Below are 16,197 nucleotides of genomic sequence, written 5' to 3' on the forward strand. Positions count from 1 at the left end.
AACTAGTATGTACTATGAACTCGAGGTGGTTAAAGGTGGAAAGTAGACGCGAAGCGCAAGCCGTAAGAAAGTGTGCGTGTGCCACCTCTCGTTTAGTCCTTGGAATGTCCGCGGGTGCTTCTATATGAAGAATATATGATGAAAAGAAGCGGAGATGGTGGTACTTGAAGTGTTGAATAGATGGACGAACGGACACGCAGACAGATGCATGGAGGGACTCACAGATGGCTCCACCAATGGATGAACGCGTGGACGGACGCAGGGGCGGATACATGGACGAACGCACGGACGGGCGGACAGATGCACGTGTGGACGCACGAATTGACGCACGCACGGACGGTCACACAGACGAACGAATGGACAGGCGGAAGCAAGAACGAATGGACGGATGGATGCTTCGCCCCACTCTCCATCATTCACTTCGTGGATATGCTGCCATTTTTTATAAAAGTATACTCGCGAGCTACGAAGATGTGATTGCTCTGAAGCATTGCTTTAGTGTGTTAGCCCTCAAACAACCGTGAAACAAAAACTCCACACTTTTAAAAAAAGGTTACTAAGTTCGGTTTACTAGCTGCTTGTCACATAGGTTACTGACTGGTTAGTAAATGAGGTTAGTAACTGTTACTACCTCCAACTTTACTACACAGTTGGTAATGGTTACTAACGTAAGTAGCCATGGTTGCTAACAAAAAATGTACTCGACGTGATCCTTTTGCCTCAGGAATCACCGGTTCTATAGCGGTCTTATTCGCGAGCATCAACATTTCGATGTATCGCTGAGTATTTGCGCATATAATGTAATAAAGGAGAACAGCACACATAGACAAGTCCGCACGAGAAGTACAGTGTCTAAGCAGTTCCAGGAGTACTTATAATGTGGGAGTTCAGTATACCAATCCTCTTCATCTGTACATTATCATCATTATCATATGTTGCTCATGTACCCTCATCGTTATCGCGTAGGATCATCATCTTGGTTCATTCATCGTAGCTGTCGGGTGCCGGTTCCTCGGGCCTAATAAAGGTCTTCCAAACAAAGACTTCATTAGTGGAAGAGAGTGCTGTTCGATTTCCCGTCGTCATCTTGACTGCTTTACCCCCTGGAGCTACGTTCAGGTTGCCGCTTGGGCCAGGTGTCCGGAAATATGTCTCAGCAAGATCAGGTTAATGCTGCAGCCGTTCCCACTCCACTCCCGCGTGCCATGTCTTCTCACGTCATTAACAGCGTCAAGCATGAGCCCCATTCCTTCGCTGGTATGCGCGGGAAAGATGTGGAGGAATAGCTGGACGATTTCGAACGTCTCGGCGCTGATAACCGGTGGGATAACACCTACAAACTCTCTCACGTCTCGTTCTACCTCACGGGTGTCGCGAAGATTCAACCACCTCATCAACATCCCCGACTGGCCAGCCTGCAAAGATCAGCTTCGCCATGCCTTTGGCACAGCGACTGTTTATACGGGTCTCGCAAAGAAAGCTCTCACAACTCAGAAACAGCACATCGGGGAGTCGTATACATCCTACATGGAAGATGTTCTTTCACTTTGCCGCCGGCTGGATACATTGATGACAGAGTCAGACAAGGTACTCCAGCTTCTTAAGGGGAGTTCACCTGTCGCATTCAATGCCCTTGCAATCCAGAATCTGGCTAACATTGGTGACGTTGCGACAACCTGTCAGCACCTCGACAAACTTGAGTCTATGCGCCTACAACCAGACAGTGACGCAGCCCATATTACCGCGGATCCGAACCCACGAGACATGATAAGGGTGATTATACGTGAAGAAATACAATCAATGGGATTATAACTACCTTCAATGTGTCCCATTAAGTATTCTTCAGCGTCATTGCGGGATGTCATCAGACAGGAGCTCACGTCCATGACCCACATGGCCCACCTGCTGCCCACTCCCACTCGCACTCTCCCATCATTCTCGCATGGCGCCACCACGCCATCAGGCACCGTCCGCTCTACGTCGCTGCCACGAACCTACGCGTCGGTTGCTGCCGCACCTCCCACGAGCTCTCCCACGAGCTTTCCATCACCACCACCTGAGCTCTCATCTGTCCATCTCATTGCTCTCTCTTCCGGTGTGTTAACGCAAGCTACTACGCTCCCTGGCAATCGACTCGCCCTACGTGCTATTATTGCGGCTATCGCGGCCACATTTCACGCTTTTGCCGCAAGCGCCAGCAAGAAGAGCGTCGAGGGTACAACATACGCGAACAGGACTATACCTGAAGAGCCTTGCACCAGGACTGCCATAATTCGTCAACGCTGCGTCGGTCTCTATCTTCGCCAGCATCAGGTGAACTGCACAGTAGTCATCGATCAACCCGACGCCGTTAACTGTCGCCCTACCGTCGCTCGTCTTCTCCGTTTCAGCCTGCCTCCCTCGCTTCAGAACGCCGTCCGGAAAACTAAGCGATGCAGTTTTTGGAGAACAAACTGCATTCCAACACAGGACCGAATACCGGGACTACCACCGCCGTTTTCCTCCGCCATGCAAAGTACTCAGGATGGCAGACGAGAGAATTCTTCTCCGGCTATTTATCAATACTTTACAGTTCCCGGCAGTGCTTAAACACTTTGACTCTTACTTTTCCGGCCTCTGCCAGTACTGTGCGGAAGTGGCTGACACCTACCACATGGTATGGTCATGCCAGCTCAATACGTCTTTACTCGCGAACCCAAATCTGACAAGAGAGAACTGGGAGGCGGCCCTGCTGGGTTGCCAAGACCTTGCGGCCCAACGAGCCATGGTCCAGCGTGCCAGACGGGCGGCCACGACCGATGGGGTCTCTGACTGAAGACTCCACCTAGTACTGCAGGGAGGCTGAGCCACTAGAGGCTTGTCTCCCTGGCAATATCTGTTTTTTTAATGCTTACTACTACTACTACTCCAGCACGACCTTACAATATGATTTCAGTCACAGTTGAGGAAGCGGACATTGATGCTTTGGTGGACACACGGTCTACGTTTTCTGTCATTCGTGCTTATTTGTGTACTCGTCTTTGAAACGTCACGATGCCTTATGATGTATCAACACTGGTTACAGCCCACGAAACAACGATTCACCCTTCCGCTCTCTGCACTGCCTGTGTGCTGATGAACGACATTCTTCACCATATAGAATTTGCTGTGATATCCCCGTGCTCCCGCCAACTGATTTTAGGCTGGGACGTTCTTCTGCTTCCACGGCTATTTGTTGTGCAGAACGTGTCGTTCATTTCAGTGACACAGACCACTTGCTCAGCGACGAAACCTACAGGCCACTTTGACTGATCGCTACTGAGACATCGAGCTAGTACAACACGAACAGCAATTAGCCTCCGTTTTGTTCAGAGCCCTCGACACTTGTGACATTTTGGTCACCCCGTCGCCCCGTTGCCTTAATAAAGGCATCAGGTGTGGCTCACTTCATCAATGAATCAGCTGTCCTCGCTGCTACAAACACCACACCAGAAAAAGTTTGCTGCCGCAAGGCACTACTCTCGCCTGCGATGCCGATTTGGAGCCTGTGTGCGTCGTGTCTCTTACCCCTGTCTCCTCTAAAGGCCATTCTGCTGATCATGCTGCTTCCTCGGCCTTTACAGCACCCATCAGCAGAATCTCGAAAGGCTCATATAAGCAGCGTCTGCTTGATTAGTTGGAAAAGCATGCAAACTCTTTTGACGTCTATTCATCCATCGCTACACCACGTCATATTCAGACCGACGGAACATTCATTGTGCACCACCGTCCATACCGCGCCTCTTTAGCCTAACAAAAATTACAGAGGAAAACATAGACGATATGCTGAAACGGGAGGTAACCCAACCTTTAACCAGTCCTTCGTCATCTCTCATCGTTCTGGTGCGTAAAAAAGACGGTTCAGTACGATTCTGCGTCAATTACCGGGCACTCAATAAGATCACTGTTACGAAGCGCACCTCCGACAACGTTACGAAGGGCGCTGCGAATCTCACCGCTGCAACCACTGTTTACGAAGCGCGCCTCCGACGACGTTACGAAGGGCGCCATGAAATCTCACCGCTGCAACCACTGTTTTGAAAGACGGCGACGCCAACACGGTCCCGAAGGCGCCACTGCTCGGATCTCCGCCGACACGGTCACCAGATGTTTGGTAGCATAGGTTTCTCAGCTCGCGACTGCTTCTGCGCAGAGCTGATAGACGAGCGGACGAGACGACGGTGAGTTAAACAAGGTTTATGTACAGCATATATACAGAGGCGTTACAAATTCGGCACGGGGCCGACAGCTTAGAGACCCGAAGAACCGAGCTCTCCTCTTTAACACATAGGTCTGCTCTCAAATGGGTCTGCTAACACATAGCTTAACTCCCTGACACACAGCTCAACTGCGACACACATGTTTGCTCTCACGTAGGACTGCTGCTAACACACAGCTCAACTGCGACACACATGTCGGCTCTCACATAGGACTGCTAACACATAGCTCAACTGCGGCACACATGTCTGCTCTCACATAGGACTGCTAACACATAGCTCAAGTGTGACAGACAGCTCAACTCTCTATCACATAGCTCTCTTCTCTGACACATATGTCTGCTAACACATAGCTCAACTGCGACACATATGTAGGCTCTCACATAGGACTGCTAACACATAGCTCAACTGCGACACATATGTCTGCTCTCACATAGGAGTGCTAACACATAGCTCAACTCTGACACACAGCTCAACTGCCACACACATGTCTGCTCTCACATAGGACTGCTGCTCGCGACGCGCCACAGGGCTTCTTTTATACGCAGCGGGTGGATTCTTTGAATAACAAAATATCCAACCAGAAGCGCCGCTGGTCATGAGGTCAGACTCCTCCAACGGGGTCGCCGCTGGGTCGCGTCATTTTTTATCATCGAATCTGGAGAGGCTGCACTGCAGGTGGCTGCACCCAAGGATGAGTGACGAGTAACGTCGCCAGGCATTGCGTCAGACCCGCCAGACCGGAAGGCGCCGGTTGTTTACTCGATGGGCTCGCGGGCTGAGGTGACTCACTGCACGTGCGCGCCAGAAAGGCGCCGTCGCGTGATGACGCCGTTGAGTTGTTGATCGCGTCAGGCAGGCTCGCATGCTGGCCTTGACACAGATTCCCTTTTTCCGAGGCATGGACGTTCGCTGCGGACTCGCAGGCATAACATCACTAGAAAGGACGTATACCACATGCCACGCATCTACGACGCCCTCAATTCCTTACAAGGTGCTGAATTCTTTTCGAGACTGAACTTGTGTGCCGTCTATTGGCAATTTCCCATGCACGAAGATGATAAAGAAAAAGCTACGTTTGCAACCCTGGGCGGCCTATACGAATTCAATGTTATGCCATTCGGTCTATGCAATGCGCCTACGACTTTTGAGCGCATGATTGACACCATGCTGCGTGGCCTGAAATAGAAGACTTGTCCATCTTAACTCGATGATATTGTCTTTTCATCGACGTTTTCTCAACGTCTGCAACTTTTGACGAGATCCTGACTTGGTGTGGGCGCTGGACTTCAAATGAACACCAAGGAGTGTCATGTAACCAGCAGATCTATCAAGGTGCTCGGTCATGTCGTGAGCAAGGACGGGATTTGTCCAGACCATAATAAAACTGTTGCGGTGCATTGCTTCCTTCGCTCTTACAAGCCGAAAGATTTGCGATATTTTTTTGTCTCGCCTCTTACTTTCGGAGATTCATAACAAAACTTTGCCTTCATAGCCGCACCACTTCATAAGCTACTTGCTTCCGGTATGCCCTTTGAGTGGTCTCAGGAATATGAATCGGCTTTGGACATGTTGAAGAGTGCCTTCACGACCGATCCTGTACTTTCCTATTTTCACGATGATGCACCAACCTTTCTGCAAACAGACGCTAGCAGCCGCGGTTAAAGGGCCGTGCTTCTGCAAAGCGACAACTCTTCGTGAGAGCGAGTCATTGCATACGCCAGCCGTGTCCTCTCCGCAGCCAGGAAGAACTACATGATCACTGAGCAGGAGCGCCTCGCCATTGTTTGGTCGGTGCACAAATTTCGTCCCTATCTGCACGGCCTGCATTTCGCCATTGTGACTGACCATCGCGCTTTATGTTGGCTTTCGACACTCAAGAACTCGTCGGGACGCCTCGGCCGCTGGAGTCTACGCCTCCAAGAGTATGATTTTGACATCATATACAAGTGTGGCAGAAAGCATAGTGACGCCGACGCTCTTTCTCGCTGCCAACGACTAGCGGCTCCCCTCGGAGTTTCCGCAATCACTTTGCACAACAAATCCTTGGAGTCCACGTCTACGGCGGTTCCCTGTCTCACCTTTGTAGACCAGCCGCCTTCGGATGACCACCACGATTTTCCTTCTCGACAGCTGGCTGACCCATACTGTCGGTGTTTTATAGGCTACCTGACTGGCAATTCCCGTCCACCTAATGCGAGGTGCCGTCGCCAACTCTCGCAGGACAACTCGGTGCTGTACCGCCTTACTTATCATCCTGATGGTCTGCGCTGGATTCCCGTTCTATCCCGATCACTTCAGTCTGAATTCCTCAGAGCGCTTCAGGATGACTCGACTGCTGGTCACCTTGGTTTTCATAAAATCTACGATCGCCTTTGAAGTCGCTTTTATTGGCCAGGCGTTACCACTAGCGTAGCTCGGTATGTCGGGTCCTGCACATACCTGCCAATGTAGGAAACTACCATCTTCTCCCGCCGGTACACTACAGCCTCTTCCGTGCTCAGCCACACCATTCTAAGTCGCAGATGTCAATTTTTAGGACCCCTTCTAGTCAGTGCTGCTAGAAACCGGTGAATAGTAACACCCGTTGATCATTTGACGTGCTACGCCGAGACGTCATCCGTTACTATACCGGTTCAACTTCTGAAATTGCCGATTTCATCCTCCGAGCCATTATACTGCGTCATGGTGCTCCACGTGTATTGCTCAATGACCGTGAAAGGGCCTTCCTTTCACAACTAGTGAACGAACTTCTTCACGCCTCCGGCACAACTCACAAGACTGCCCCTAGTTATCATCCCCAGACAAATGGCCTCACTGAGCGATTCCACCGCACTTTTGCTGACATGATCGCTGCCTATGTTCGACCATACTACGAGAACTGTGAAGTTGTTCTACCATTTGTCACTTTCGCCTACAATACGGCCATTCAGCGGACAACCGTCTACTCACAATTTTACCTAGCTTACTGGTGCTCCCTTACTTCCTTTCTGGACGTCTCTTTCTTTACCTCCCACATGAATTCATATAATCCACTTCAGAAGAATCCGTTTTACTACTCGCCCAGTGTCGCCAACGTGCTCGTATAAATACTTAAGCAAGACAGCAAGCGAGAAAGCTAGTTTACAATGAATCGCATCGTGCTGTAACCTTTCAACCTGACCACGAAGTGCTACTCTTGACGCCTATTCGCATACCTGGTTTGTGCGACAAATTTCAACCATGGTTTATCGGGCCGTACAAAGTTCTCGAAGAAACTTCGCCAGGGAATATCGCGTGACACCACTTGTAGCCCCAACAGATCAACGTTATCGAACTACTGAGGTCGACCATGTCTCATGTATGAAGCCCTTCATGCGACGTTCTTTGTCCCTTTGACTTGCCGCGGCCAGGCTGGCCGCTTTCACGTGTGGTGAATTAGTGTGGGCATTTAGTATACCCATCCTATTCATCTGTACATTATCATCACTATCATGTGTTGCTCGTACACCCTCATCGTTGTCGCGTAGAATTATCATCTTGGTTCGTTCATCATGTGTTTAGTTTATCGTAGCTGTCGGTGCCCAGTTCCTCGAGCCTTATAACGTTCTTGCAATCCAAGACTTCATAACAGTCCTAACTTTGAGGAATGCAGCTGATGCTGGTGGGCAGTAATGCTGTAGAATGTATAATTTTAGTTAGTCGCCTTTATTTGTACAACATACAGTTTTTTTCAGGTCAGGAAGGTAACGTAGCGTAGGACTTTTCTTCAAGCATATTAGAAAAAACAATTAGTTATGTCCATTTTGCATATTACCGCCTCAACACGGCCTAATATGCAAGACATAAGCCTGGGTAGTAAGCTCACATTTATTGCCTCAATGAACTTCAAAGCATGCATCCCCGTGCTACTAAATAGGCTGTAAGACGCTCATAGTAATAACTGTGTGTTTAGAGAAAGTAGTTAACAAGTTAGAGTATTAGGTACCGTAAGCAGCTGTTCAACTGCTTCACACAAAAGCGAAAATAATTAAGAAACCACTATACTCCAAAGTTTGTTTAACAAGTTCATTAAATACGTGCATGTCGAAAAGTTACCAACAGTGTGCGAAATGTAGTGACCGCTGCAATTTTCAGGCGTTTGCTGACGTGGGTAGTAAACTTGTCGTAAAAAGTTAGTAGTGGCCGAAGAAGGTTAGTAACAGCTGCTGTAGCTAATATTTTGCTCGTAGTTACTAGCTTTTTACTAACTTAATTTTAAGAGTGCATTTCAGAATTGGCGTCCAGGTATATCACTCGGAAATCGGTATGAACAATTTGTTGGAATTTTAACACCAAGTGTCCTTCGGAGATAATCTGTATATGAGTTATGGGAAAATTTTTCTTTCGAATCACGACGTTTGTCAACAGTTTGTCCATACAAACACTCCTCCTCCTCATTTATCCCCCCCCCCCCCATGCTATTAAGTTTTACAATAAACAGCCGACGCGAGATTAAACTGCGTAACGGCGGTACCTATACGCCTGCCACCGGCCATATAATAGGCTTAACGAACTTTACATACTTGCTGCGTTGTAAAAATGATCGCGTAAAATTTTCATGTGAAAAAAAAACACGTTTTGAAATTTTGTCGCGCACCGTTTCTCGCACCAAATCAGCCTCGTTCTATGTGACGTCTTCAGCGTCGTTTCCTGCGCAATATATTTTTTTGTTTCGCCAGGTTTCAAGAGGCAGCTGTGCTGTTCCTCACGTGTATGCTGATCATTCTCTGGCTCACCCAGAACCCCCGCATCATTCCTGGTTGGGCTGCTCTGTTCCCGTACGGCAGGTATGTCGTGCTTTTTTTCACCACACCTGTTTCAGTCTACCCGTCACCGACATCGTCGTCGTTGTAGAAGCAGTAATACTGAAGTGCATTGTAAAAGTAGTAGTAGTAGTAGTAGTAGTAGTAGTAGTAGTAGTAGCAGTAGCAGTAGCAGTAGCAGCAGCAGTAGCAGCAGCAGTAGTAGTAGTATTAGTAGTACTCATCATCAGTAGCAGTATTAGTAGTACTATTAATAGTAGTAGTAGTAGTAGTAGTAGTAGTAGTAGTAGTAGTAGTAGTAGTAGTAGTAGTAGTAGTAGTAGTATTGTTAGTAGTTGAAGCAGCGGCAGGAGTACGCAGGTCACGTGAGCAGAGAGAAAGGAAAATAAGCAAAAACACAAATTATAATTACGATGATACTAATGATGGCTCTTCCGTAAATAACGGCAATGAAATGGTAGTGGTGACGCTTGAAGTAATTACTCGCGGTGGCTTCACGAAACGCCGTGATCTCGCCAGCAAATCACCATCCCGCACCTGTCACTTCCCTGTCCGGCAGTGCTTACAGCGTGGAACCAGTTGAATTTTTTTTTTTGAAATAGTTCTGGTCGGCCTCCAAGAGGCGAAGTTATTTACCCTAATCAAGCGAAATTTCCCGGTCGGGCAACTTTCAGGCCCGTGTCCCTTATTCGCGTTGCGTGTGATGAGGCGCTTCGTTTATAACCGAGTGCACTGCAATCAACGCTGGCCCTGGCAACTATACAGTCTTCGAGAAAAGTTGTTACAGGACAGAGTTTTTCTGGCTCTGAAATAGTGCTATAATCGTGAATCTATATTTAATACATTTTAAAAACGTGCCAATTTGTGCTTATCTGTACATATATATTCACATTAACAAATAACGGCGATACAATGAAGTCCAGTTTGTTTTTTCTCGTATTCACTTTGTTGTGGTGCTTTGCGCTATGTTCAATTCATCAATTTGTCTAATTATTGTTTTGTTGTTCAAGTACCCCTATTGCGTACTTAACTCACATTCTTCTTTATTATACACGCAGTGGTCATCAATATATCGAAACAGACTTTTGAAGTAGTTCGTTGTCCACGGACGCGAATAGAGTAAGCGTTAACAATTGATAAGCATAAACAAAGAGATCAGACAAAGAACATAAGACCAGTCCTATGTTTGCTCTTGTCTTTTGTGGCCGTTCATTTTTAGCACCTATTCAATTGTTTAGTTGATGTGAGCACGCTTGCAGGATTGTTAGGTGATTATTGCTATATGGTGGGGCATTAATAAAAGCGACACTAACTCAATATATCGTTTATTACCGTCTACTTCAAAAGCACCACAGCCGTTTCAGTCGACCAGGATGAAGCTCGGGCCAAATTATGCAATCAGCAACATTTGCCCACCCACTGGTGGATACCATGCATATTAAAATTTCCTGATGCCTAGCCACTTCCTCTTAAGTTTTCTCATAACATTTATTAGTAATAATAAACATAACGTTACAGAGCCAACGTTATCAGAGCATAGCGTTACTCACAAGTATAGAGGTCTGAAAATTGTGCGAAATTCAATGTGGCAGAAATAAATAACTTTTAAGGTGTTACGCGCCACACGCTGAAAAGCACAATAATATCATCGGGCATGCAATAGCGGGGAGCTCATTATTTTCACCAGCCACTGTTCAATAACCTGCGCTTAATCATAGCGTTTTTTTCCCATTTCGTGCCCCTTGAAGCGTGACGTCTGTTACCGAGAAATAACCAGGGTCGAAATTTTAGCCGACTTAGCAGCACAAGGCGTTACATGCCAAGCTACCATGGTGGTACGTGTGCAGAAACAAGATTCGGTATTATCTCACAACATAGAAATATAGCATATTTCGAAGCAATCTTTCTCCAATAAAAAGTACCTACTGCGGATTCACTGCAGTAGGAAAAACATTATTTTCTTCTCTGGGACAGGAACCTCACGTCGTGCGTTCCCGCGGTGCTTGTCACCGTACTGATGTTTGTGGTGCCCAAGGACCCACCACGTGGCTCCGAAAGTCTGGGCCTGCTCACCTGGGAAGAGGCCAATTCCAAAGTTCATTGGGGCGTCGTGCTCATCATCTGTGGTGGCATGACGTTCGCCGAGGCTTCGAAAGTGAGCGCTCTAACCTCTACAATGTCAATTTAACTTGAAAAGCCGGATGTGTCTCGAATGGCGTCAAGCGAATATACGATACTGGAGTCTCTGTGTGTGATGCTTCACTCCACGCTGTACACTTGGCCATGAACTTGATTGATCTAGCCGAACAAGACATATCGCTGAACCAATAGTTTCAGTGTAGCCAATGTTTTCACAAAGGTCCGGATGAATGTATACATGAAAATGGCATTCAATCTCCGTTATTCTTGAACTACCCTGCCCAGCATTATAGTTGTTTGAGAATAGCACTACATTTTGTAGTAATATGTGTTTACTTCTGCTCTCCATCCGCACTAAAATCAGCAAATCAGCTCTGGTTTTCAAGGATAATTATGAAGTGTATATATATTGACGCAAGGTAGGCTGGCAACTATAGTAGCCAGCCTCTGAAGAGGACAACGAAGTAGTTCTGTGTGCGCGTGCTCTGGTGTTCGCGTTTCTGGCCCTTGGGTTGCGAAAGTAAGCGCCCTATTTTGTACCTGCGTGCCTGTGTCTTTGTGACATTTTCTGGTGGAAGTGCTGGGTACGGTAGATGATACGGTCCCCTGAGAGCACCCCTGACGCAAGTCCATCGAGTATCTCAGCCGAGCTTACCCCTGTGCACGTACGTTCCAGCCATCGTCTCCAGGGACTCGAGCCACAGCACGGTTTGCTGCCTGAACGTCAGAGGACTATGAATCAAACACCGCCTAACGTCACCGCGCCAGCACCAGCGCACCTGGTTATCAACCAGCCCAAGACGCCGAAGACATTTCATGGAGCTGCTTTTGAAGATGCCGACGACTGGCTCGAGCATTTCAACCGGGTCGCCGTCATCAACGATTGGACCCCAGAGCGTAAGCTACGCTATGTGTACTGCTTCCTGGAGGACTCCGCGAAAACGTGGTTTGAGAACCATGAAGCAGCGCTTACGTCATGGGATGAGTTTCAACAGCAGTTCCTCAAGGCATTTGCCCGAGAGGACAGGAAAGAGACAGCGGAGCGTGCTATAGAGGCAAGGGTTCGAGGCCCTAACAAAAGGGTGACGACCTACGTAGAGGACATGGATCGGCTTTTCCAACGTGCGGAGCCCTCTATGTCCGAATCCAAGAAAGTTCGCCACCTAATGCGTGGTGTTAAAGAAGAGATTTTTGCCGGCCTGATTCGAAACCCGCCTGCGACACTTGCGGAGTTCCAAGAGGAAGCCACTGCCATGAAGAGGGCCCTTCAACAGCGTGCCAGACAGTATAACCGTGGTGTAAACCCAAGTGAGGTCACTTCTATCACTCTCGGCAATGACATCCGCGCGTTGCGAGAGCTTATCAGAGCTCTCATTAAGGAAGAGCTACAAAAGATGCAGGTGACTGCTTCACCTGCAGAGCAGCTCTCCATTGCGGAGATGGTACGCGCCGAGCTACGGCAAGCCGTTCACGCTCCCCAACCATCCGAGGCGCCACAACAGAGGCACTGCGTCGAGATGAGCTACGCGGAAGCAGTGCGACGTCCTCCATCGTGCAGTTCAACCAGCGTATTTTACCCCAATGAGCGACACGCTCAGCAAATGGAGGTAGGCTTCCGCCCTCGCAGCTCACCGTTGATCGCCGAAGCAAGACCGAGAAAGAGTGACATCTGGCGTACACCCGACCACAGGCCCCTTTGCTTCCACTGCGGGGAAGCCGGACACGTCTACCGAACATGTCCATACCGTCGTGTGGGTCTCCGTGGATTTTCGCCTAATGCCCCTCGTCCACGACCTGGCGAGCGACCACAGGAAATAGAGAGTTTCATCTCTCGTCGCAGTATCGAACATCGGTCACAAGAGCCTCGCTCTTCGTCGCCTGCTCACTACAGGTCACCGAGCCCAGCCTATTCACGCGGCGCTCCAAGACGACGTTCACCCAGTCCTGCAAGTCGGGAAAACTGAGTTCAGCGACCTCCGGAGGTGAGGCCGCTGACGCTGACTCTACGGAAGATCCTCCACTACGACGACAGCGACAACAGCAAAAAGATGTACAGACGCAGTCAAACGTGATGCGAAGAGTGGTTACATCAAACATGGCGGTAACTGTGGACGACGAAGAAGTAATGGCGCTAATTGACACTGGAGCAGACACTTCTGTTATGAGCATGGGTCTTGCCTGCAGGCTGAAGAAGGTTTCTACCCAGTGGACGGGGTCGCAGATACGTACGGCAGGAGGCCATCTTCTTACTCCGGTGGGGCGGTGCACAGCGCGAGTCAGTATTCACGGATTTACGTATCTCGGAGATTTTGTAATACTGCCGAGTTGCTCGAGGAACCTAATTCTCGGACTGGACTTTCTGCGTGATAATGGAGCCGTGATTGATTTGCAACAGTCGCAAGTGACGTTTTCTACGGCACACGCTTTAGCGCGCAACCCTCACGGCAGTTACGCCAATGCTTTGAGAATTGTTGACGATGACGTCACGTTACCGCCGAAGAGTAGCGTGTTCACCTTGGTAGCCTGCGACGTTTTTGACGAATTCAACGACTATGAAGGTATTGCTGAGACAAATATCCCGCTGCTATTCAAACGAAACATATGCATAGCCCGATGCCTTGTTCGGTTAGAGAATAAACGCTCTCGAGTTCTGCTGACCAACTTCAGCAATGAGTTTCAGCACGTTCCTAGAGGGACTACTGTCGCTTTCCTCAGTGAAATCGCCGACTTTTTCGATATCGGCACATTGGATACGACTTCACCGCATGCAAAAGCTTTTGCTGACCTGGGAAGCCGCATTCACGTTAATCCAGACTTGCCAGATTCACGAAAAGAGCGGCTGCTAAACCTTGTGAGGGAATTCTCGGACTGCTTCTCCACAGCATCGAAAGTTCAGCGTACCACCGTTACAAAACACCGCATTGTTACCGAGGAGTCGGCACGGCCTCTTCGCCAACATCCATACCGTGTGTCCCCGAAGGAAAGAGAGGTGATTAAGCGTCAAGTTCAAGAAATGCTGAATGATGACGTCATCCAATCCTCGACAAGTCCGTGGGCGTCACCTGTTGTCTTAGTAAAGAAAAAAGACAACACACTACGCTTCTGCGTCGACTATCGACGGCTTAACAAAGTCACGAAACGCGACGTTTACCCTCCTGCCACGGATTGATGACGCCTTAGACCGTCTACGCCACGCCCAGTTCTTCACATCACTAGATCTCAAGTCAGGCTACTGGCAAATTGAAGTTGACGAGGGCGACAGTGAGAAAACCGCGTTCGTGACGCCTGACGGGCTGTACGAATTTAAAGTGCTGCCTTTCGGTCTCTCTTCCGCTCCCGCCACGTTTCAACGCATGATGGATACTGTACTAGCTGGACTAAAGTGGCAGACATGTCTTGTATACTTGGATGATGTCGTTGTGTTTTCAACCACATTTTACGAGCATCTTTCAAGGCTAAAAAGTGTCCTCACTGCAATAAGGAGAGCGAACCTTACCATCAAGCCCGAAAAGTGCTACTTCGGCTATCAGGAACTCAAGTTTCTCGGCCACGTGGTTAGTCCGGGGGGTGTTCGACCAGATCCGGAGAAGTTGGCTGCCGTTGCCGATTTCCCTCGTCCTGGAGACAAAAAGGCTGTTCAGCGATTCCTCGGACTCTGTGCGTACTACCGCCGTTTTGTCGAAGGATTTTCGAAAATTGCGGAACCTCTTACAAGACTGACACGGCCAGATGTACCTTTCGTATGGACGGAAGAACAACAACAAGCCTTCGTAGAGCTCCGCAATCGACTTCAGACAGCTCCAGTGCTGGCACATTTCGACGACACTGCCGACACCGAGATCCACACAGACGCCAGCAACGTGGGAATCGGAGCCATTCTAGTTCAATGGCAGAACGGCGCAGAGCGTGTGATCGCTTACGCGAGCCGCAGTCTCACCAAAGCAGAGGCTAATTACTCTACCACCGAAAAAGAGTGTCTAGATCGTTTGGGCCATTAGCAAGTTTCGACCCTACCTATACGGCCAGCCATTTCGAGCGGTCAGTGACCACCATTCGCTCTGTTGGCTTGCCAATTTACGGGATCCATCAGGCCGCCTCGCCCGCTGGAGCCTCCGCCTTCAAGAGTACGACATAAAGGTGGTCTACCAATCGGGACATAAGCATACAGATGCTGACTGCCTGTCTCGTGCTCCTATTTCCCCGACGTCATCTGACACTGAACAAGATTTACCGTTTCTTGGCATCGTCGATGTGGTGCGGATGGCTGAGCTTCAACGTTAGGACACTGAGCTACTTCCTGTCATCCAGCATCTTCAAGGAGAAGACGTTATCGTCCCACGCCGACTCTCGCGTGGTTTGACTACGTATTGCCTGCGGAACAATGTTCTCTACAAGAGAAATCTTGAGAACAGCCAGGAAACTTTGCTCCTCGCCGTTCCAATAGCACTGCGTGAGGAAGTTTTGCAGGCGTGCCACGACGATCCTTCAACCGGTCACTTAGGCTTTGCTAGGACATTAGCGCGCATCCGACAGAAGTACTACTGGCCACAGCTGTATTCGTCCGTTCAGCGCTATGTCCGCACCTGCCGTGACTGTCAGAGGCGTAAAGTTCCACCCGCAAAGCCCGCCGGTTTCCTCCAACCTTTAGATCCACCTCGAGCACCATTACAGCAAGTAGGAATGGATCTTCTTGGTCCCTTCCCTACGTCATCCTCAGAAAATAAGTGGATAATTGTCGCGACCGACTCTCTGACTTGCTATGCAGAAACCAAAGCTGTGCCTAAGGGAACTGCAGTTTAAGTCGCCAGATTCTTTGTCCACGACATTGTTTTGCGCCATGGTGCACCTGCTGTTCTCATAACCGATCGCAGAGCAGCATTTACGGCAGAGTTATTGCAACAAGTCACCAAGCTGACGCACACCAACCACCGGAAAACAACAGCTTATCATCCCCAAACAAACGGCTTGACGGAGAGGTTAAACAAAACATTGGTCGACATGCTATCTATGTATGTTGATATAGAGCACAAAACGTGGGA

At 48.9% G+C, this 16,197-nt stretch overlaps 1 protein-coding gene across 1 annotated transcript in view; it reads left to right on the plus strand.

Moving 5' to 3' along the window:
* The window catches only part of LOC142761738 (Na(+)/citrate cotransporter-like), a 45,455-nt gene that overhangs the window by 20,743 nt on the left and 8,515 nt on the right, over window positions 1-16,197 (plus strand). Inside the window, exons 7-8 of the mRNA XM_075885741.1 lie at window positions 8,936-9,043; window positions 10,994-11,174. Of these exons, the coding sequence (XP_075741856.1) occupies window positions 8,936-9,043; window positions 10,994-11,174 (289 nt within the window). The remainder of the gene's footprint in view (window positions 1-8,935; window positions 9,044-10,993; window positions 11,175-16,197) is intronic.

The sequence above is a fragment of the Rhipicephalus microplus genome, chromosome 2, assembly GCF_043290135.1.
Source record: "Rhipicephalus microplus isolate Deutch F79 chromosome 2, USDA_Rmic, whole genome shotgun sequence".
Lineage (NCBI taxonomy): Eukaryota > Metazoa > Arthropoda > Arachnida > Ixodida > Ixodidae > Rhipicephalus > Rhipicephalus microplus.